Source organism: Ascaphus truei, chromosome 1 (genome assembly GCF_040206685.1).
Source record: "Ascaphus truei isolate aAscTru1 chromosome 1, aAscTru1.hap1, whole genome shotgun sequence".
NCBI classification, from domain to species: Eukaryota; Metazoa; Chordata; class Amphibia; order Anura; family Ascaphidae; genus Ascaphus; species Ascaphus truei.
The window spans coordinates 410,184,707-410,207,103 of NC_134483.1; the positions used below are offsets into that span (position 1 = coordinate 410,184,707).

Consider the following 22,397-nt stretch of genomic DNA (forward strand, 5'->3'; position numbering starts at 1 on the left):
TAGCTTATTTAATTGAATGGGCTATGATGTGGTTTAGCGGTTTAACCCAATTCTCACGTCAATTGACGTTCCCTCTTTCAAGTTATGAAACTAACAAGGCAGCAGATACATTTTGACAGAAACCACTTCAGCTAGACCGCAAACCTCTTACTCACTTTATCTTGTGGTTGCGAGGTCGAAAGCTTAGAAAGTGATCCCTATACTTTCAACGCGGCCACCCATACATAGCCACGCGTCTTCAATCAGCACTTGGGTTAGCGCTCATAGCTCCCTCGTGTCTCAAAACCAATTGGCACAGTTTGTATACGTTCCTATTACTGCAGCTAGGGAATGAGCTACAAAATGGGGACAAGAAAGATGGTGTAGGAAAAAACATATCAGTGTGGTGCACATACAGTTAACCCCTTCAGTCCCAATGCGATTTAGGGTTAATCAGCCAGGATAATGCCTTTTTTAATAGCCTGATTAACCCCTCTATCGCCACACCGCGGCAAAGTATACTGATCAGGTATAGTGCATCGGTTCAGAGTTTGATAGTCCACACACAGACGAACGGACCCATTCTTCTTCCTTACCACCACAATCGGAGAGGCGTAGGTACTTCGGGATTCGGTCACTATGCTGGCTGTCTCCATCTCATTTAGGACATTTCTCACGTCCTCCACGTCTCTCGGAGCTATACGCCTGGAGCACTCCCGGAATGGCGTAGTGTCATTCAGACGAATGGTGTGCTGGGTGTTCCTGCTACAGCCCACGTCCATCTCACTAATGGAAAACACTTCATGTCATTCCTCCAGCTGAGCACTTAGCTGTCTCTTCTAGTCTTCAGACGGGGTCGATTCTCCGAAATCAAACTGTAACCCAGCAGGCTCATCTCTCGCGAGGTGACCGGGTATATTCGGCCTAGCCTCTGACGACTTCAAATGGCACCGGGTGCAGGGAGAAGTTTTAAATGGACACCATGATTTTCTCTGGAATAGCTGATGTCCACTCCCTCATTTCTGGTAACATCTTGTACCCTCTCTTGAGATCTTCCGCTTGAGTGGTCTCTAGAGAGAAATATGTGTCTGCTTCGTCACAGCCTAAGTACTTGACCACGACTGTCATGTGCCTCACTCCCCTGGTGGGATCTCTATCAACCTTCTCTCATAATTGAAGATCTCCCCATACTCTTCCTGTGCAGCGACTCTATAGCACTTGTCTTTGAGGACCGGATGGATCCGCAGCACTGATAGAGGTAGTTCACCCGCCTTATGAAGATATGCCAGGATCACGGACCGCACCACATAGGCATTAGTTCCCAATATGATGGGAGCACTCGGGTGTTCTCGAGGCTCGGGACAGACTAGGGCCTCCACTTCCATTGGATGGGTCCAATTAGTGTTCAATTGTAGTATATTTATCCGAACTGCCACCACACCGTCGATGGGGTAGTTTTCTTGACTGAGACCCCACAACTTTATCTTCGCCACTAACTGCAAGGGCAGATGGTGGAGGTGCTGGTCGTAAAAAGACCTGTAAATAATGGTCACCTGGGACCCGGTGTCCAGCAATGCCGAGGAATATATGCCCTCCACGACGACTCTTATGATCGTGACTGGTCCTACCCTACTGTAGACATCCTGTTGAGGAGCCTCCTCAAGGTTGGCCTCCGGTTCGCTCTCCGGAAGCTCAGGTATGGAAGCCAGAGATCTTGGCGCTTTTAGACATAAGGGTGGTGCCCGTACGATGTAGGAGTTGACCCTAGTGGTGGTTGTGTGGGACTCTGGACAGTTTCGAGAGATATGACCGAGTCGGTCACAACGATAGTAGCGGAAATAATTCTGGGCTTTGGGGCCAGAACTAGAAGCCAAACTCCTAGTTTCATTTGGGGCGGAAACCCACACTATGGGAGAAGAGATATCTTTGGTACTTTTCCCCTCTTTACGCCTCGATGCTTTTGCTTCCTTGATCTCTTCCTTACGAGATTCTATCGGTTTCTAAGGGGCGAACAGACACATATAAGCTTCAAGCCATTTCACTACTATCAGTAGATCTTCCAACGTTGGAGGCTCACCTTGTAGTAAGGAGCATCGAATCATTATGACAATATTATGGGTGGGTATAGCCCCTCGCAGGAATTGTTTTCGGTGGTACTCATTTACTTCGGAGGCTTTAATGATTTTGTGAGAGCATAGGTCCCACAAAAACTGTTGGATCCGCTGAATAAATTCAGATAAGTCTTCCCCCTCTTTCTGGCGAAGATGATAGTACTTGGACCATAGCTCACATTCATCGTCTTCTATGCCGTAGATCTATATTAGTGACGCCATCAGCTTTTGCGCCGTGACCTCTGCATGTTGATCCCTGTACATTTTCATCATGGTGGATGCGGGAGGTCGAAGACAGTCGATTATCCTCTATCTCTTTTTGGGGTCTGGGCAAGACCCTTCCTCTAGGTGTAGTCCTTCCATGCGTCGAAGGCCTCTTCATCTACGGGAGTAGGTTTGACCCCTGAAAAGATTTTCAGCTTACGGTATTGCTGTGGCTGAGGAGGTTTGTTCTTGTTACCTCCCAGCTGCTGTATGGTTTTGGCCAGCATTTGTATATCGCCCGCATGGGTGAACCTGGAACAGCCCTTACTCGAGTGGCCGATGGAACAGGATATGACACTGCCTTCTTCTCCACAAAGACTCTCTGAGGATGGTGGAGACAGACGCATAGCAACCTCTTGTAAGTCGGTATTTGAACTACAGGGTTCTGATTTCATCTGCACGTTAGGGTAGATAATAGGACATCTGTTACTGAGCGCTCCATGTAGCCATAAGTTAGATGGGCCTCCTACCGCTGCTAAGTCATGTCCTTCACTTACTAAAACTGAGCACCACACTCCGTCTGCGTCAGTGAGGCGGCCTAGGATTTTTGCATCCCTCAGGCATGGGTACTGACCCAGCAATAAGCATATGTCATAGGAGGAGGCGTTAGCGGGGACTTGTCCAACAGCAAGCATCTGTTGAGGCGGGACTTGCCACTTCAACGCCCATTCGTAAACCTCCTGGCAGGAAGGTAATGATAGGGCGAGTGACAAAATGTAGTGACTGTTCAGGCACCCCCGGTCTGAATCTCAGCAGCACCTCCAAATGTAGCCCTTGTACCCCCCCCCTCCGGAGTAAATAGACTACCCATGCTGTCGTCACCTGTTTGGCTACCAGGAGGTCTGAGCCTCCGCCACTGGGAGCCTGGGGTATACTTATCATCTTGGTGCAGCGCCTCTACCGGTGAGGGATCCCAGCGTAGTGGAAGGAGCCCCTCACCGGAACCAATATACCTTCCAGGTCTCAGTCCAGACCAGGTCAACTTAATAGGAGACTCTGTGGATCCGCGACATGGTCCTACACTGCAATCCACCGGCTCCTCTACTGAGCGGATCCCTGGACAAATACCTCTGGAGGGGCTTCCAGCTGGAGTGTACCCCTTTAAGATAGTCTCTGTTGGATTGTCCTTGCTTTGCTCATGGGCAGCAGGCCACACTTCACCTTCAGAGATAATGTCCTGCAGCTGAGGCATCTCACTGACACACTACTGGGAAGGGTCCCTATCTAAGGCCTTCCCCTGCAGCATACACAGCCCACACCAACTACAGTGACTCAGGGAATCTACCTTGCATCTGGGGGGAAATCTGGCCTAGTCCAGGGGAGCACTGCTCCCTGGAAAGTACCTTCACCCTCTCTCTCCGGATAACGACTGGCGTGGTGTCCCTTGGCGCCAAATGTATCTACTTCTCCCTCCGTGTTTCCAGGAGCCCTATTGATCCTCCCGCAACACATGTCTAAAAGCCCCTGAGGCTGCTGGGACTTGTAGTCCCATTCCTAGGCCTCTTCCTATTGGCCACCGTACTATCTTCCACTGCGCATGCACAAGCTTCCCTGACATGGCGGTACCTTTAACCGTCGCTCGCCCCCGGGTCTCCGACGACCCGCTCGCCCGCAATACCTGCCTGAGTCCCCACGGAGCCGCCCCCCTCTCGCGCAGCCCGAGGTAAGAGGGGGACCTGGCTACAATCACAATAACAATTAACCTTACAGCCCTTCAGAAATCAAAAACAGTCTTAAAACTAGCAAACCTGACAGTCAGTCTTAAACAAGCACAGATTTGGACAAACAGGCTTATTGACATGCTGTAGAGTGGTTAGTTGATACCCGTGAAATTGTGCCAATGCATATTATTATAAATAGCATTACAAAAACAAAGTAACTGTAAGATTATAGACCGAACGGTCCCAGGAGTATAGCATGTACATTTTTGGAGAGAAATTGAAAGGAGGTCATGTTAGTATTTCTGCATAAGAAATAGGACTACCACAAAAAGCTAGTGTATTTGAAGGCAGAACATCATGCCAAACAAACCAAAACAGTTAGATTGAGGAAGTAACTCAAAGTTTGGACAAGTTAATAGTGCAGATAGTCTGACTTTCCACATTTCCGTATTCTAAATTGGTTAAGAATATTATCAGATATAGGGCCTCATGCAGTAAGCGTTGATAAGGGAAATATGGCCATGTTATAGCCAAAATTGGGTTTGAGATTCAGTAAGCGCCGATAAGTGCTTCATATCGCCAGGTTTCGGAGCCGATAATTTGGTTATGGCCAGTCGCCTGCCGATAAGCCTGTTTTCGACACTGATCGCCACTTTTTTAAATCGGCTGGATTCAACAAAAAAAAACAGCTTATCGGGGCTGATCGGCACTACGAAATTGAGATGTTATGGCCGATTTCTCCCGCCAACTAAAGTTGGCATTTTGGACGGGAGAACGATCGCTAAGGCTGCCGGAACGGCACTTAGAAAAAAAACATCTTCTGTACATCAATGGAAGTCAATGGAGCGGGGACGTATAACAGTATAGTACTGTTTACGTTTCATTGCTCACAATACAAGGGGGATTTGCATTACAGTGTGGGGGCATTCCCTGCATTGTGTCACAGCTGATGTGTCTTATTTGCATAACATTCGACTTTTACATGTTTTCAGCATTTGCGGGTCACATTACTCATCATGTGATGATGTGGCAAGGGAAAATACTATACTACACTCTTAAAGGAGAACCTCACATCATATCACACATTTTACTCAACTCAGCGTCAATTATTTACATGATGTCACACATGTCACACATGTCACACATACACAGTATATTCATCTTCCTTTACATTACACAATGCTTGTAATGTGACACGCATCTTTAAACGTTCATGTACATCTGTCTTCTCATGTTTACATATACTTTTGGGTCCTCCCTATTTTCATGACGTCACTTATTGGACGCTCAATCACATTGCATGTTTACATTGTAACCGTTGCATTACAAGCACTTCAACCTAACTTATACACACATGTACAGTAATTCATCATTGGGACACCTTGTAAACTCATTCTATACCAACTATCCTCCTTACACAAATGCATGCATATGCACACGACTATTCATTGTTGCCAACATGTCACAATAACATGGATAATTACACATGTTACACAAAACTTTTCCCACGTCAATCTCAGCCTTTTTGTCTCATTACATGACTGACTCTTGCGTTCACAAGTGTTACATGCATTGCACATGCAACTATTTATTTGCAAGCAATCTTTGTACAAAGCTTCACGTCACATCATTGCCAAATATCATCATTCCCTGCAGAATACACACAACAAATACTTAGAACAACAAGTGCACACAGCTTGCCACAGAAGTACTTTATTATGTTAATGTAACACCTTGCATTTTACTATGTCACCTGACATCATCACATACCTATTTAAAGGACGCACATTACCTGCTCATTCACAGCTACTCATTTCAAAATGTTGCGAATGTTTAGGAGACGCAGGAACATTCTTTTCTATGACATGCTTGCTGATCAAGAGAATGATATAGGGCAAGGTAGGGACACACCGAGGGACAGTGACAGTGACGCGGATACGACAGGGACAGGGAGAGGGACAGGCCGAGGGACAGGTAGAGGGACAGGAGATCAGAGGAGAAGACAGAGGAGACAACTTGTGCCTCGTCCGCGTCTGTACAGGGAGAGAACCCTGATTGATGGGATGAGTGAGGAGGAGATTGTAAGTCGCTATCGTTTGAGTTCAGCAGCAATCTTAGCTCTTTATGAGGAGATAAGGGGGGATTTAGATTTTTTCACAGCCAGAGGTCGTGCAGTCCCTGGGCTTGTTAAAATGCTGTGCTCATTACATTATCTTGCTTCCGCGTCATACCAGACAACTGTGGGCATAGTGGGCGGGGTCTCGCAATCTACATTCTCGCGGGCCTTGACCCAGTTTCTCTATGCACTCAATAGACGCGCTAGGAATTATATTCATTTTCCTACAGAGGCAACAGAGTGGCTGGAAGTCAGGACTGGCTTTTATAATATAGCAGGGATACCATCTGTGCTGGGTGCAATCGATTGCACACATGTTGCTTTGATTGCACCTAGTCAGAGTGAGCATGTGTACCGCAATCGGAAGCACTACCATTCACTCAATGTACAGGTGGTATGTGATGCCACGATGAGGATAATGCATGTGGTACCCAAGTTCCCTGGTTCCAGTCACGATTCCTCTATCCTGAGGAACTCTTCAGTCTTCCATGCGTTCGAAGAGGGACATTTTGAACCTGGTTGGCTGCTGGGTGAGTACATATTTACATGTTCTAACACAAAACACATGTTGATTTAGGAATGTTGGCATTGTACAATTTGATCACTAATGTCAGCTTATGTGTGCTCCATTCATTATAGGTGACTCAGGATACGGAATTAGGCCGTGGCTCTTGACTCCGGTGCTAAACCCTCAAACTGAAGCAGAGGACAGGTACAATGCAGCCCATATATCTACAAGATCTGTTATAGAGAGGACATTTGGCCTACTCAAGACCAGGTTTAGGTGTCTGGACAGAACTGGTGGGGCTCTTCTATACAAGCCTCAAAAAGTGTCTGATATTATCCTTGCCTGTTGCATTTTGCACAATGTTGCACTCAGGCACAATGTACAGTCAGACCTAGCTGAGGCTTTGGTAGACGAGCATCCCACCCATGTAGCTGCTGAAAATGAACAAACAGCCAGTGGTGGCCAGACACGACAGAATCTCATCAATTCATTTTTTTCTTGTAAGTACAAACTCATATGTTCCTAGTACTACTTTTATAGTTTAATTATGTTATATTAACAAGAATGTTTCTTTATATAACCTTCTGTTAGGACACAGATGAATATGGGTTGCACACCTTTCTTTTCTCTGCTGTGTGCACAAAGGGATGTGGCACCGGTATGTTATTGTTGCACAGGTTATATAATCCCTCTTCAATTGTACTTTAGTTGTGTGTATGTGAATACAACTTGGGTAACAAAGCAATAATATTTTAGCATTGTGTTATTCCTTATGCTAAGACAAAACACATATTATGCCCATAATCATTCATGCTTCTAGTATGCTTACATACAATGTTATTGGTGCAGTGTAACATGTACATCCAGATGATGTGTACACCAGGCAGATTTACATTTTGAATGTCATGAAATATACATGGTGTTGTACATTTAACACCAAATACACACTTTGCTGTGTTGTTTACGGTACTGAAGATGGCATGTCAATGTTTGCAATTTATATATTGTTCCTTTGCATTATAGGTATATCTCCAGTATGACTGATCATGGTATGTATATTTGCTGACATCTCTCATAAGATGTGGCTACCTCAATCTTCCTATAATTATTGGAACTAAAAACCCAACATATTGGTTTAAACACAAATGTTACATATATGTATTTTCTGTATCATGTATATGCATTTAGGTACTCTTGAGCTTTCATGTGCATTGTATTACAAAATGATTACTCACATTTCATCACATTTTATGTATGTTTCCTTATAATTTCCATTAATGTAATATAGAGGTGGTTGGAGAAAAGGGGATAACTGTACTTATTTGTTTACTTACGGGAGCACATTCATCACTAGCATAGACACACTTTTTAAGACAACTGTTTGTGTCTCTATCAATTGGTGTAGGATCCATGTATAACACCGACAAATGATAACACCAGCTTTATTATGGTAGCTTATATCATCATATTGACTATACTATGTATTTCTAAACGATTAATAAACACAGTAAACTATAGTTAGTTAGGTTAATGAAATATACACAGAAACGTACTTCATAACATGATGGTGATGTCATATTCAGAACATCATGCATTGGAGGGGACCATAACATCTGGCCAGTAACATTATTTGCTACAGTCCCAAACCATTTTATCTACATACCCATGTAACAAGAGATTTTAAAAATAAATGGCTACTTGGTTGTAAGTGTCCTTTACATTGGGAGAAGGAGTGGCTCAGTGAGTAAAGACACACACTGGCACTGATAGTTTGAAGCAGGGGAGTCTGGTTCAATTCCCGGTGTGGGCTCCTTGTGACCTTGGCCAAGTCACTTTATCTCCCTGTGCCTCATGCGGCAAAAAAACATTTGTACGTTCCACGGGCCAGGGACCTCAGGCTGAAACATGTGTCTGTAAATCGCTGCGTACAACTAGCAGCCCTATACATGAACATGCTCATATTATTATTATTATTGTTACATAGTTTCGACAGTCATACGTTCCATTACATATTAGAATACACAAATGTGTTAGCAGAGTGGGAATGGTTGTTATATATAAAACACACCATGTCATAAAATGTTAGTAGTCATTAAAGAACACTCAATAAAAATTCATGAGGCACTCTTTTGCAACATCATTATGTTAATTAAGTGCTTATGCAATATAGGCATAAGGGTATCACATTTTTAATTGTTTGTTAATAAGCGCTGCAAGCAATATAAAATTAGTTCCATATGTAGTATAGTAGTCGGTGGCTCCTCCTCACAATCATCTCATATAAAGGTAGACTCTTCTGAAATCATACATTGATCCGATTGTATCTTCCCCGACATCTCTGAAATACAGCAAACACATGATGGTCAAAGATGGCACCTTACTAGATATGCATCCGTGACAACGCGTTACGCAGCTCTATATGATTGTGTAGATACACACGTCAGTCACTTATATGTTAGAAGTAAAACTGTTCATCAGTATGTAATGTTTCTTTAAATTTGTAGCAGGCATAACTATGTATAAGAAGTGAACGTTGCCTGTATACTGAAAGATGTGCGCGCACATCTTTGTGTGCGCACGCACTTCACGCTTGGCTCCACTAACTGTTAGCGCATGCGCAAAACAAAGCGTACGTTGTGCGTTCAATACATGTTGAAAATACCAGTAAACATAACATCTTTATTTCAAATACAATGAAGACGAAACTACATTCGTTCTAAACGAGTACATCTGTATTCTTTTTAAACAGACGTGTTTGAACAGAAAGCAAATGCAATACGTGTGACGTCATGTTAAGCCAGCGTGAAACGCACGCTAACACTCCTCCCACTCAATTAACATTCGGCTAACGCCCAGGGTACGCCTACAAACACTGAGCCGCACGCATCACACACTGCAGTTACCGTTACTATAACAAAACATGACAGCCAATAGGCTTTGAGGCGCGCATGTCGCTTGGGGGCGGGACTTACATCACTAATCCTTTTTAAGGACGCCTTGGCCCATGACAAGGGTCCCACGTCATACGTGGTGGACCCGGTTTTCAATGTTGTAGATGTTGCATGATAACAAAACAGGTATGTGTTAGAGTAATGGAAAAATGTTGCTAATATGTTTAAAGGGATAGGAAAGTACGTATATTTATTCCGTCAGCAATGTGTACTACTCTTTCAGGTCCTACTATATTGTATTAGGAAACAATTTGTTTGTGATCGCTACATGTTATGCAGTCTGCAATGTTACGCTGTATCCACGCATTGAAAGTGAAAATGGTGGTTACAAAAAAAAAAAAAATTTAAACGCAGAGTCAACGCATAACGATTGTTATATTTACCATTCTTCTAGAATTAACTCTTCGCCTGGCTGCAACTGGTCGCTCCAGAAATGCAAGGCATTTTCATCCACGCTTAACCCAACCGCTGAATCCAGTATGGCACATATCTCCTCCAGGATGCGCTCATAGGAATCGCCACTGCTTTCTTCAAATAATTGGTCGGGAGGTAGGTTCATTTCTTCCGGTTCCCATTCCAATGCAATTTCAGCTGAAAGGCTTGGTACATAATCATAGTACTTTTGTTCTTGTACAATGTGGGTTTCAGGAATGGAGGCTGCAGATATTGCAGCACGTATCGATTCAAACGGATCAGTAGTAGCGGATACATTGCTATTGCCATTAGGAATAAATATGCCTTTCACGACAATATAAGTGCCGTCTTTCAGGATAAATTGTTTTTCCGGGGCAATCTTCCAGAAACCATAGGTGTGTTGTAGCTTATCCTGGTCACGTTCAAAAAAGTCATTACTTGATAAAGTGAATCTTATTGAGGAATTAAAATTCCGTGCATGCTTACGGTCTTGGTAATAAGGATATTTTGCTCGAATGAAATCATCGATTTGGCGTGTGCTTGCTTTCTGTCCGCGACTGTTCAAGATGGCTTCACAGATCATGTACTTATACCCTAAAAGGGGATTAATATTGTTAACGAATTCATCAGCCATGTCTGAGTAGCACAAAAGCTGTGTGCAGGTCTGTGTTATTTGCTCATCAAAATGAATGTGCTGAATGGCTAACAAACTCCTGTTTTTCCTTGTCAAGGTCAACAAAACTAACTACTTTGACTCCTTATTTCAAACGCCAATTGGATTTGTTTGTCTAATTGGGTTAACAGTTGTGGTTCGTGATATGGGACTGTGGGAGAAACATTTCTCCTTCTTTTATCTCGTTTGTGAAAAACATCCCTAGACTGTGAATGCGTTCACATAGTGTTTTTTTGAAAACTAACAAAGACCAGTGTGTGAAAATATTTCTTAGCCAGGCATATCAGTAAAAACACACCTGCAAAAAGAAATGTTTTTTCCCCGCTTACATTTCTGTGTGTATGTGAAAGTTTGGTTAACTCCCTGTCTGCATGAGTTTAAATACGTGTGTATATATATATATATATATATATATATATATATATATATATATATATATATATATATATAAATATATCTCTTATAAAAATATATATATATTTATATATAATATTTTATTTATTTTTTTATATTGCAGGAGTACACACAACATTGATGGCATTAAGTATACCTTGTATGAAACCTATTTAAATGGTGAGAAACATGATTGAATGAAGTAATAAACATTTGTTTAAGCACAATACTGTTAGAGTCTCATACTTAGGATATTTCTCAAACATTAGGCCTGTATTATTAAAATAGTGTGCTTTCACAAGGAAGCATGAAGTGTATTAGTTTGTGTATACCAGTTTATATAGTACTATATATATATATATATATATATATATATATATATATATATATATATATATATACACACATATATACATATATATACACACATATATACATATATATACACACATATATACATATATATATATATATACACATATATACATATATATATACACATATATACATATATATATATATATACACACTCACACACTCACACTCACACTCACACTCACTCAGTGTGTGTGTGTGTGTGTGTGTGTGTGTGTATATATATTATTATACATTCTGAGATGTTATAGAAACGAACACACAACTGATTAAAGGACAAAATTACAATGGCCAAGCAAGGCAAAGGTAAGTAATAATTTACACATAATCCTGCTGTACACGTACAAGAAAGATGTTTGCACTTACTTAGGTGTTTTAATAATTGCATGTGACTAATATGCATATGCAATTCTTACATCAATTAACACACCCAAATGCAATGTTTTGCTGCAAAGTCAATGGCAGCTTCTCTAAACTTAGCAACTGGCTCCTGGTGGACCATTACTGAACAGACGATTACAACATAAATATTTATAACACAATTAATTATGAGTGTTAACATTTCCAAAACTTCACGTGTACAAGAACATAGTTGAAAGTTTGGAAACAACACAGTCTTCAGCATACATACAATAGTAATTAGATAATCTGAAGTCAACAAAACAAGGCCAAAGACATATTTTCTGAATTATAACATTTATTTTTTTTGTTCCTTTTGCGAGCGAGTAACAGGCCTGCTTGTTGTCTCTTGAATTTTCCTTTTTCTTTTGCCACCAACTTTAGGCACAACAGAGCCACTTTGAGTGGCCTCTGGCACTTCACGGGCAGGGCTTGTGGCCAGTGACTGTTCACCTACGGGGCTTGTGGCCAGTGACTCACCTACAGGGCTTGTGGCCAGTGACTCACCTACAGGGCTTTTGGGCAGTGATTCACCTACAGGGCTTTTGGGCAGCGATTCACCTACAGGGCTTTTGGGCAGCGATTCACCTACAGGGCTTTTGGGCAGCGACTCACCTACAGGGCTTTTGGGCAGCGATTCACCTACAGGGCTTTTGGGCAGCGACTCACCTACAGGGCTTTTGGGTAGTGACTGTTCACGGACAGGGCTTGTGCCCAGTGACACATGTGAGCAAGTTGGTAGACACTGCACAAGTGATGGTTGGTCTGTTTCATGTGTGTCTTGTTTTGTTTTTGTCGCCTCCTTTGTAGGTGTCTGCTGCTGAATTTGTACAGATGGCAGCGGTAGGATGTCATCAGGAACCTGCACAGCAATGTCTGCTACTTGACCGGTAACATTTGGGCCTGGTGAATGAATATCAGATGAATGTGGTGAAAACTGACCTGCATGAACAGATCCTGGCTGGGAGGTGTTGAATTGTGGTACATTAGTCATTCTCCAGTAATTAGCTTGTGTTTGCTGAACAACTAATGCTTCGAATGAGGTGTTGATTTTTTGCAACTGTTTAGGCACTTCAATGAAGACTCTGTGGAGATGTGCCAATTGTGATACTGTTTCTTCCTGCAGTCCAATCATCCTTTCCAGCACTGTCATCATGTCTGAATGGCGACGATTTTCTGCGTCCACTATTTTTCCCTCTGAAGCTACAATTGCATCGTATGTGGAAGTTGATGGACGATTTGGCGGTACAACAGTTTCTATTGGCACCTCTTCATGGTCACATGATTGTATTTCAGTCTCTTCTGTGGCGTCATCCTCATCATACTCATCATCCTCATCACCATGATGTTCTAAAAAGAAATGTACACATTATTAAATGGCATGTTAATGTATGCTGTGTTACTATGTAATTGTACTGTGTCCTAAGTAACACCTAACATGTTAGCATACGTTTTATAACCTCATTAAAAACTACCTTGACTTACGAATAATGTTTGGACTCAGTATGAAATATGAATGAATGAAAAGTTGCTCTAAACTCAGAAGTCCTACATGATAATTAACATCACTAACACAATACATGTTGCCTTACACTTAATTTTCACTGACACTAAGTAATCCTATTTAAAGAAGATGTGCAAAACAAATAATGCACATGACAACATAACATATAGAAGAGCACATATTATATGGCCAGCAAATGATACACTCACCTTCTAGTAGTGTTGAGCTGGCTGACCCAGGTGAAGACACTTGTTCCATCTCAGGTGACACATGTCCTCCAGGGGCAACTATATATAACAATAACATAAGTTTTACATTTACATGTGTAAATATTGAACAAACACTTATTGTATGTTCTGTATTTATGATTAACTAACAACATCAGTTCCTTAACCGAAAATGTGTGTGAAAGTGAACATAAATAGTTGTAATAACACTGTACATGCCTGTGTACTTAGAATTTTTGAGTTCCCTAACATACAACATACTATGTTTCTGCAGTAAAGCGTGAGGATAAATAGATTAAATGAGTACATAAAAATCATATGTTGTGTAGTGATATCAGTATCATAATGTACATAACTATCATGAGATGACCATTCACAATGGTTATCATGAAGGTGGTCATATTGCAAAAAGTGTTGTTTTTGGTAGAGGATATGTGTGGTACATTAATCGAAGATGTGGCACACCTGAATGTGGCTGTGACTCAACAAGACAACACATGCAGTGTGTGATAATGTGTCTTTCATAGTAGTTCAACTATAGATATGAGTGAACTAATGTGTGACGTACGCTTTGATAAGTAATGAGTTGTTGGGGCATTTAGTAGCTAGAGTTAAGCTTTCAAATGAGTGTGATTAACTTCAGTTGTGCTATTCAGGTTGTAAGAAAGGTATTCCCTTCCCCAAAAAGCCTAATCAGCCACACCTTTCAATGACTTGAAACAGGTGCAAATGGTGTGAACTAAGTTGACCGTGAAATGAGGCTGTAATTAGTGTGTGTGCTGAACCCCACCCCCTCTGTTGAAGTGTATGCTGTGATGAGATATTAATTGCAGCTGCTTTAACACAATGGTAGATGAGCTAAGTAGTCATCTGCAGTGTTTAAGTTATGAAAACAATGACATAACATATGATACGTGTGCCTCATTATGCTGTCTGTATATGACATAAAGCAAAAATGGACCTTTTCATAAGCAACTATAGATGTGCTAGTGCCAGTGATGTTTGTAGGCCGTTACATGCAATTTCTTTGATGCATGCTTAAAATAGGCAGTAATGTCATGTTTGTCGGAGTAAAATCAATAAAATACACAATAATATGATACATATTTCTGTTCTGTACCTGTAGCTACTAATAATTTCTCATGAACATGTGTTACACATGTGTACTACCCTGTTGTTCCCCATCTTCGCCCACCATCAATTGCTTCCACTGCAGCTATGCATTTTGGGAATTCACATGTAAATGAGCACGCAATGGCACGTGCTATATTAGTTACTGCTTTTAGTAGGACTACTACATATATGTCTATTTTGAGATATATATATACAGAATCAGACATATACATATATAGATGCAGGTATGCTTATATTGTGAAGACAGTATAAAAAGCAGTGTAAATATGCAAAATAAGTGTAAGCAACGACACGCCTAGTACAGTAATATTTATCACCTGCTGGAAATTGTGACGGATAAATTCCAATGTCACGGTCACCAGCCAAGCCTTCCACGACGACGGTAAGTAATTTTGGCCGAAGCAGCTCCTCCAATGGAGTCAATATGAGACGTTGTGGTGTGGGCCCACCTCCAGTGCCAGTAGCATGCACGCGTTGGTCTTGTATTTTCTTTTTCAATTTGGACCTAATATCATCAAATCTTTTCCGACAATGATACTTGTCCCTGACACTATTCCCACAGGCATTGACACCAATGACTATTGTGTCCCACATTTCTTTTTTGCTTGCTGCACTTGTCCGCCCTTGAAAAACATATAAAAGATATGAGGTAAATGAATAATAATATAAGCACCAGTTTCCTACACTGCTAGCTGTTCCAAGAGATAGCAAACATGCTGTTTTATGTGTAATATGTGCAGCACATGAGCATTCACTACTAAACCTATACATGTAAGCAAGGTTGCATTCATATTGTATGCAGTTCTGGCAAATTGACCGCCTGTGTTTATTTGTCCTTGTAAGGCATGATAAAAAGCTGTGTTTCCACACTAATGAACATAGGAAGATATTGTGTACCCATATTTGCATATGAACAAAACTCAGATGACCTAGGATCACATGTATTTGAATAATAAATGTAAAGTTACACTTACCTACTAAATGTCCATAGAGACTGTCATAGTGCTCCAGAATGCCAGTGACAAGAGCCCTATTTTCCTGGTCATTGAAGCGAGGATTACGTGGCTTCTCCACACGTTTTTTCCGAGCAGGTTTAGGGTCAGAGCTTGGCTGGTGCTGACTGGACTCTCCTTCTTCCAATGGAAGAGCCTCCAAAAGCTGGCCACCAGCAAGCACGCCACCACCAGACACCCCATCAGCAACTGCGCCACCAGCAGCACTCCCAGCACCAGCACTCCCACTCCTAGCACCAGCACTCACACTCCTAGCACCAGCACTCACACTCCTAGCACCAGCACTCACACTCCTAGCACCAGCACTCACACTCCTAGCACCAGCACTCCCACTCCCAGCAACAGCACTCCCACTCCCAGCAACAGCATTCCCACTCCCAGCAACAGCACTCCCACTCCCAGCAACAGCACTCCCACTCCCAGCAACAGCACTCCCACTCCCAGCAACAGCACTCCCACTCCCAGCAACAGCACTCCCACTCCCAGCAACAGCACTCCCACTCCCAGCAACAGCACTCCCACTCCCAGCAACACCACTCGGTGCACCAGCAACATCACTCCCCTGAACAGTACGTTCACTCCGACGCGTACTCCCATGAGTAGCACTCCCACTCCCACCAGCATCACTCTTCCCACGCTTTGCGGGCATACTTCCAGCACTCACAAAAAACAGACAAGAAATGTACAGGCAATCACACGAAACACTTCCACATATAAAACAAGACAAAGATGTAAACAAAACAACAAAGGACAAAGCTCACCCAATACACAACAAGTCTCTCAGTCAATATGCAAATCTTCAATCGTCCAGCTCTGTGCGTCTCTCTCTCTCTCTCACTCCCAACAACACAGAGAATGATTAGCAGTACACGTTGCCTTTAAATATGGCGCGCAATCAAAAACATGCTTGTTTCGCCTGATTCAGCAAGATTTGTGATTGTGCAACCTAACAGCACCCCGCCACGCACGCCGATACACCTGTGTGTGATCGGCTCATCATCGTGAGAGTGGGCGGATTTGTTTTCTGGTTGATTTTGAATGTATTCGGCACTTACTGCATACGGAGAGGGAAAAACGCCAATAACATGACTAATCGATAAGCTTGCCGATTTCACATAATCGTCGCTTACTGCATGAGGCCCATAGAGCTTTCTGTAATAAAATGTGTACACATCTGTTGGCCATGAAGAAAAAGGCAGTAACATTGAAGCATGTCCCTCATAATGCAGGATTACTAGTGGTGCCTTGCGTTTATCAGATTAGAGACTATTGGTACATATGAATGCACTGCATAGAGGAAATGGCTGTCTCATTTGTTTTGGTAGATACCAATTTAAGAAACAGCCTACATACAGAACAAAACGTGGAAAAGTTTTATATTAAGTTACTGCAATAATGTGCAAATAAATGTCACATACTGTATAATGCAATGCAGGCAAATATGTTGTAATGTCATATTCATTTAAAATATATTTTGACATGCAGAGATACACTGATATATATATCAGTGTATCTCTGCATGTCAAAATATATATATATATCCTACTTTCAAGTGTGCTCTGGGACTTACTGTACTGCACTTGCAAAACTACACAGCAATAAACTACTTAAATGTTGCCTTAATGCATAACTGAAAAGAGGACAATGACCGATTGATAATTATAGATTAAACGAAAACTGAATGACTACTATATGCCAGGCAGTGGCAGCAGGGATGTTGGCCTTTTCTAAAGATTCATTTTCAAGCAGTAAAACAAAAGACATATCATTCTGTATAGCTTTGCTTAGCTGAATATTGAAATGTGTCTGTTAGGAAAGCTTCACAAGTCAAATCAGTATTCTCTCAGATCAAGAGAGCTAAGGTTCTAAACTTCAAATCTTGGCTGAGTTAACATTCCAAGTTCCATTCTCTAGAATGTGTATGTTTAAAGCAGGGCTACTCAAATTGTGATCTGTGGGCCTGTTTGCTCCTGCTAGTTTGACTGCAGTTGCTCAAGCAGTTAAGTACAATGTTTCACACTGATGTAACCCTGTTTCCCCCACCCAATCTCACATAGGGTCTCCTAAGGGAAATACTACTCTGGTTACATCTGTGTGGTGCATACCTACTGGTAATAGGGGGCCCTGGGTCTCCTGCATGATGGTAAAGGGGAATAACAGGACAGGCTTCTGGGGTCTTGCCCAAATTCTACTCACAGATGCAGCACCTACATCTTGTGCAGCCCCCAGCTGTATGGGGTGAAGTCTCTGCAAAAGAACACATCCCCCTGCTCCCAATATACTTCAGTCTCAGGCAGGAGGTATTTTATAAAAGGTCAGGATGCTTTATTTATCTCCTTGATTCAGCAGCCACAGGTCACAGCAGTTGAAGTATCTTCACCTTCAGGATGGCCCTGAACACACTCCCAGCCAAGGGCACCAAGAGTGGTTCTTGTTCTTCCCCTATCCCCTGGTGGGATAGGAGGTATAGGTTTACCCTAGCTCCCCGGAGGGAGGGCCTCAAGCCTGCCAGAGCCCTGACAGCTTGGTACAGGTAACCTTGCCCCTCTCACGGTAGGGACACACTCACTAAATCAGGAAGTGCCATGCATTAAGTAACTCCAATAAGCACCACCTCTTTGTCTCTAATTGGACACATAGCCTGATGACACTACCTTCACTGAATCACTGCACATCATGAGTGGGGAAAACCCATGATTGCTCCAGGCAAACCTGCCCTTTCCAATTATTATTGCTAGGAGGAGGACAGACCTATAGCCCCAAAACTACCCAGGGCTACACTCTACCTCTGATGGAATCCAATGGTCCCTACTTGGACAAAATTTACTGGGCCATCCTGCATGTGAACAACTTATACAAGCACAAAATAACATTTGATTACTTCACACAGTATCATACAGGTTACACACCCACCCACCCTGGATGGTGAAACTAACAGGGAAACTCCCAACATGGAGAACCCACTACTAATAGTAATGGCGGGGATCAGGCTTTCTTACTTCCCGTCCATTGTGATGCACTACTTTGATGGAATGGGACTGCAGAGGGCCATTTTCAGGGCGATACACCACCTTGGGCATGAATATCCCTCTCCCAATACTCAAACTCTCATGAGGTAGCACATTTTCTCCTCTGTGTGGTATACAGAAGTACTACTTTTAGACCTCAAGTATTCTTGCACTGCTTCTCGGAGCCAGGACTCACGCTGCTCCTCTATTTCGAGCATTATTGGCTCAGGCACGTAGGGATAAGTGAACCCGTGTGATTGGCGATAGCGGGTCACTATAGCTCTATCAGCTCTACTCAATTTAGTGAGCTTATGGTCTCCAGCTGTACCTAGCAGTACACAGGACAATGGCTCTTCAGGGGCAATTTCATCATACAGAATGGATGGACCCTTAGGGATTACTATTCCCAGCTAGATTCCTTTCTGCCATCTAGATAATTCATCAGCAGCCTCCATATCAGAGTAGGTGCCCTTACCCCACTAATGATCTATTACTGGTGACTTTGAGCGCACTGAACCCTCCATTCCAGAAGACATTGCTCCTCTGGTTATACCCCTAGGTGTAGGCCTAAATACAGCAGGATTAGGCACAGGAATTCTACTACTCCATGGTATCTCTCCATCAGACCCTTCATCACTGGTCATCCAACCCCGCCAGTCCATTGAAAGTGTGGGATTCTGATCTTTCTTACCCCTGCTAGGACCCGGTGGACATGAACGTGACGGGGCAGGGGCAGTGGCCGGGGCAATTGCGCTATGGGCAGGTGGTGGGGAAACAACACAGTCCTTGACACAGTCTCTGAGTCGGGAAATGCCACGACCTGTAGAGGATGGGGAAGGTTTTGTGTCTACAGACCTCCGTTTTCCTCTGCCCAGTACAGCTTCCATGTGCTGCTCTTTTTCTTCTTCTGTTAGTCCGGGCCGGATGACATCAGAAGCCGCACTCTTCCGGTCCACCCGCGGGGTAAACCGGATGTGACTTCATCATCGGTCGACGTCGCGGATTCCAGGTACATATCTAGGTCCCACACTGGAAGTACGTCGTCGGTCATTCGCTGCACCAGAAGTGATGGTGGTGGCGCGTCAGGATTGCGGGCACACAATGGGTAGGCCACAGGCTTCTTTCTTTTGCTGGCCTCTTCTCTCTTCACCTGACGGAAGTAAGGGGGTGGTTTCTTACCGCTCCGCAAGCACGTGATGGTTCTCTCCTCCTCGATGGTTGTCTCGGGTCCCGTTTCCGCCACGGTCGTGGGACTTCTCCCCGGTTCAGGCTGCACTAGCGCCTGCTGTCGGGGGGTCTCTGGACTCAGCTGCTCGACATCACAGGTACAGGACGGTAGGTGCATCACCACCAATGACACACTTGTGCTCTCGTCGTCCGACGAGGCGGGCAGGGACATCTCCGCAGGGGAGTGACAGCGGGGTTCCTCACTTTTGATGAAGACGTTGGGCACATAACGATCTTGTTCCGGCAACACCATCAGCAGCAATTCCCCTCTCCCTTGGGTAGTCACCTTCTCTTCTTCGAGTTCCGGTAGCACATTCTCCGCTACTGGACTCAACTCTGGGACACCAGATAGGGCGCACAGGCCCATGCTGACATCTACCTCTAAGGTGTCCACCTCCATCAAGGTTGCTTGGGAGACATCCATAGGAGCCACAACAATAGGAAAGGGATCTACTGGCCACAAATAGAAGATCCTGCACTGCGTACACCGCGCAGTGGTGCTTGGCTCAGGCCCAGGCAGTCTGTATTGCAGGCACAGACACCTGAGATATTCTCGGCCTCCCACCTCCACCACCAGGAAGCCTCCTAGGAGTTGGTAGGTGGTTACGTGACACATAGCCATACTGCTAGCCGTCGGTATTGTGGATAGCATTGGGGCTCGACAAGGTGCTCTGCCTTGCTCGCCAGCTATACCAGACTGAAGGTGAGGAAGCTCAAATCCGGCTCCTCCTTTCTCTTGCTCGGAACACTGCAATTTGCTCTCTTCGTGCCCCCTCCCTCTGGTGGAGATTAAAGAAGGGGCACTTGACATCTCTGCGTGACATGGACTCTTCTCATGGCCAGTCACAGCACAAAGGGGCGCGGCTCCTGCTTTCGCGCCAGGTCCCTCTCTCAGACAGGGCGTTGGCTTTCGCACCAAACCTGGCCAAATCTTTGCACACAGCTTTGCAAACACTCGCTCACAGTCATTTTGCACGCAGCACGTGCGCCATCCAGACTCGGCGGGAACCGCCATTTTAACTTCCGAGTGCCACGCGGGGCACTATTACACACGCATCTGCCATCTTGGTGATCCCACCGCTTTTACTGTAGCGCAACCCTCCCTGCTTTTAGGGGGACTCGCTCTTCGATACATACTGCACTCCATCTCAGCTCTAACCAGTGATGATTTTAGCATACCCAAGGCTAGGCAAAACTCTTTCTCTTTTTTATACTGCACACGATGACAGTCCATTACAAGTGTTCTGTGGTGTTAGACTGGTTGCCGGCTAAACGTGCTTCTGGGGGTTTTCTTCCCCGCAGCACTGGGGCATCACCTACTTTTGGCTGACAGTACCGCAGACCCATCCCAGAAGTTCCTGCTCCATGTTACCCAGTTTACATCCTTCAGGCATCCTATGATCACCCACCTCAAGGGACTAGAACAGCTACAGCTCAGCTGCCAACTCTCTTCACCTCTTTAGGCAAGTCTTAGGCCGTGCTTTGCGAGGTTCAGTGACCCCCTGACTACACCTAGACTCCCTCTCTCTGCAACACTTGCTCTGGAAGTACACATCTTACTCTTCCAGTTCTGCTTCACTGAAAGCCTGTCCTGATTAATCTCAGCAGTGCCTCCAAAAGTAACACTGTTTCCCCCACCCAATCTCACATAGGGTCTCCTAAGGGAAATACTACTCTGGTTACATCTGTCAGTGTGGTACATACCTGCTGGTAAGAGGGGTCCTGGATCTTCTGGGGTCTTACCCAAATTCTACCCACAGATGCAGCATCTCCATCTGGTGCAGCCCCCAGCTGTATGGGGTGAAGTCTCTGCAAAAGAACACGTCCCCCTCCTCCCAATATACTTCAGTCTCAGGCAGGAGGTATTTTATAAAAGGTCAGGATGCTTTATTTGTTCTCCTTGATTCAGCAGCCACAGGTCACAACAGTTGAAGGATCTTCACCTTCAGGATGTCCCTGAACACACTCCCAGCCAAGGGCACCAAGAGTGGTTCTTGCTCTTCCCCTATCCCCTGGTGGGATAAGAAGTATAGGTTTACCCACACTCCCCAGAGGGAGGGCCTCAAGCCTGCCAGAGCGCTGACAGCTTGGTACAGGTAACCTTGCCCCTCTCACGGTAGGGACAGACACACTAAATCAGGAAGTGCCATGCATTAAGTAGCTCCAGTAAGTACCGCATATGTGTCTCTAATTGGACACATAGCCTGATGACACTATCTTCACTGACTCACTGCACAGCATGAGGGGGGAAAACCCATGATTGCTCCTGGCAAACCTGCCCTTACCAGGTATTATCGCAAGGAGGAGGACAGACCTATAGCCCCAAAACTTCCCAGGGCTACACTGAAACTCACTTTTCACTAAAAATAATGAAAATAAATAATATTAACATCCAAAAAGGTAGTAACAAGTTCATCTTGTCATTCTTTTATTCGGGTGT

General features: G+C 43.9%; 1 protein-coding gene across 1 annotated transcript; it reads right to left on the reverse strand.

The window, feature by feature from the left end:
- Window positions 1–2,434: 2,434 nt before the first annotated feature.
- On the reverse strand, window positions 2,435–13,630 carry LOC142501456 (uncharacterized). Its single transcript, XM_075611443.1, has 3 exons — window positions 13,558–13,630; window positions 12,383–13,194; window positions 2,435–3,034 (listed from the first exon to the last, which is right to left on the reverse strand). Exons 1-3 carry the CDS (start codon window positions 13,604–13,606, stop codon window positions 2,435–2,437), a joined length of 1,461 nt encoding a protein of 486 aa, XP_075467558.1. The 5' UTR covers window positions 13,607–13,630.
- Between the last annotated feature and the right edge of the window lie 8,767 nt (window positions 13,631–22,397).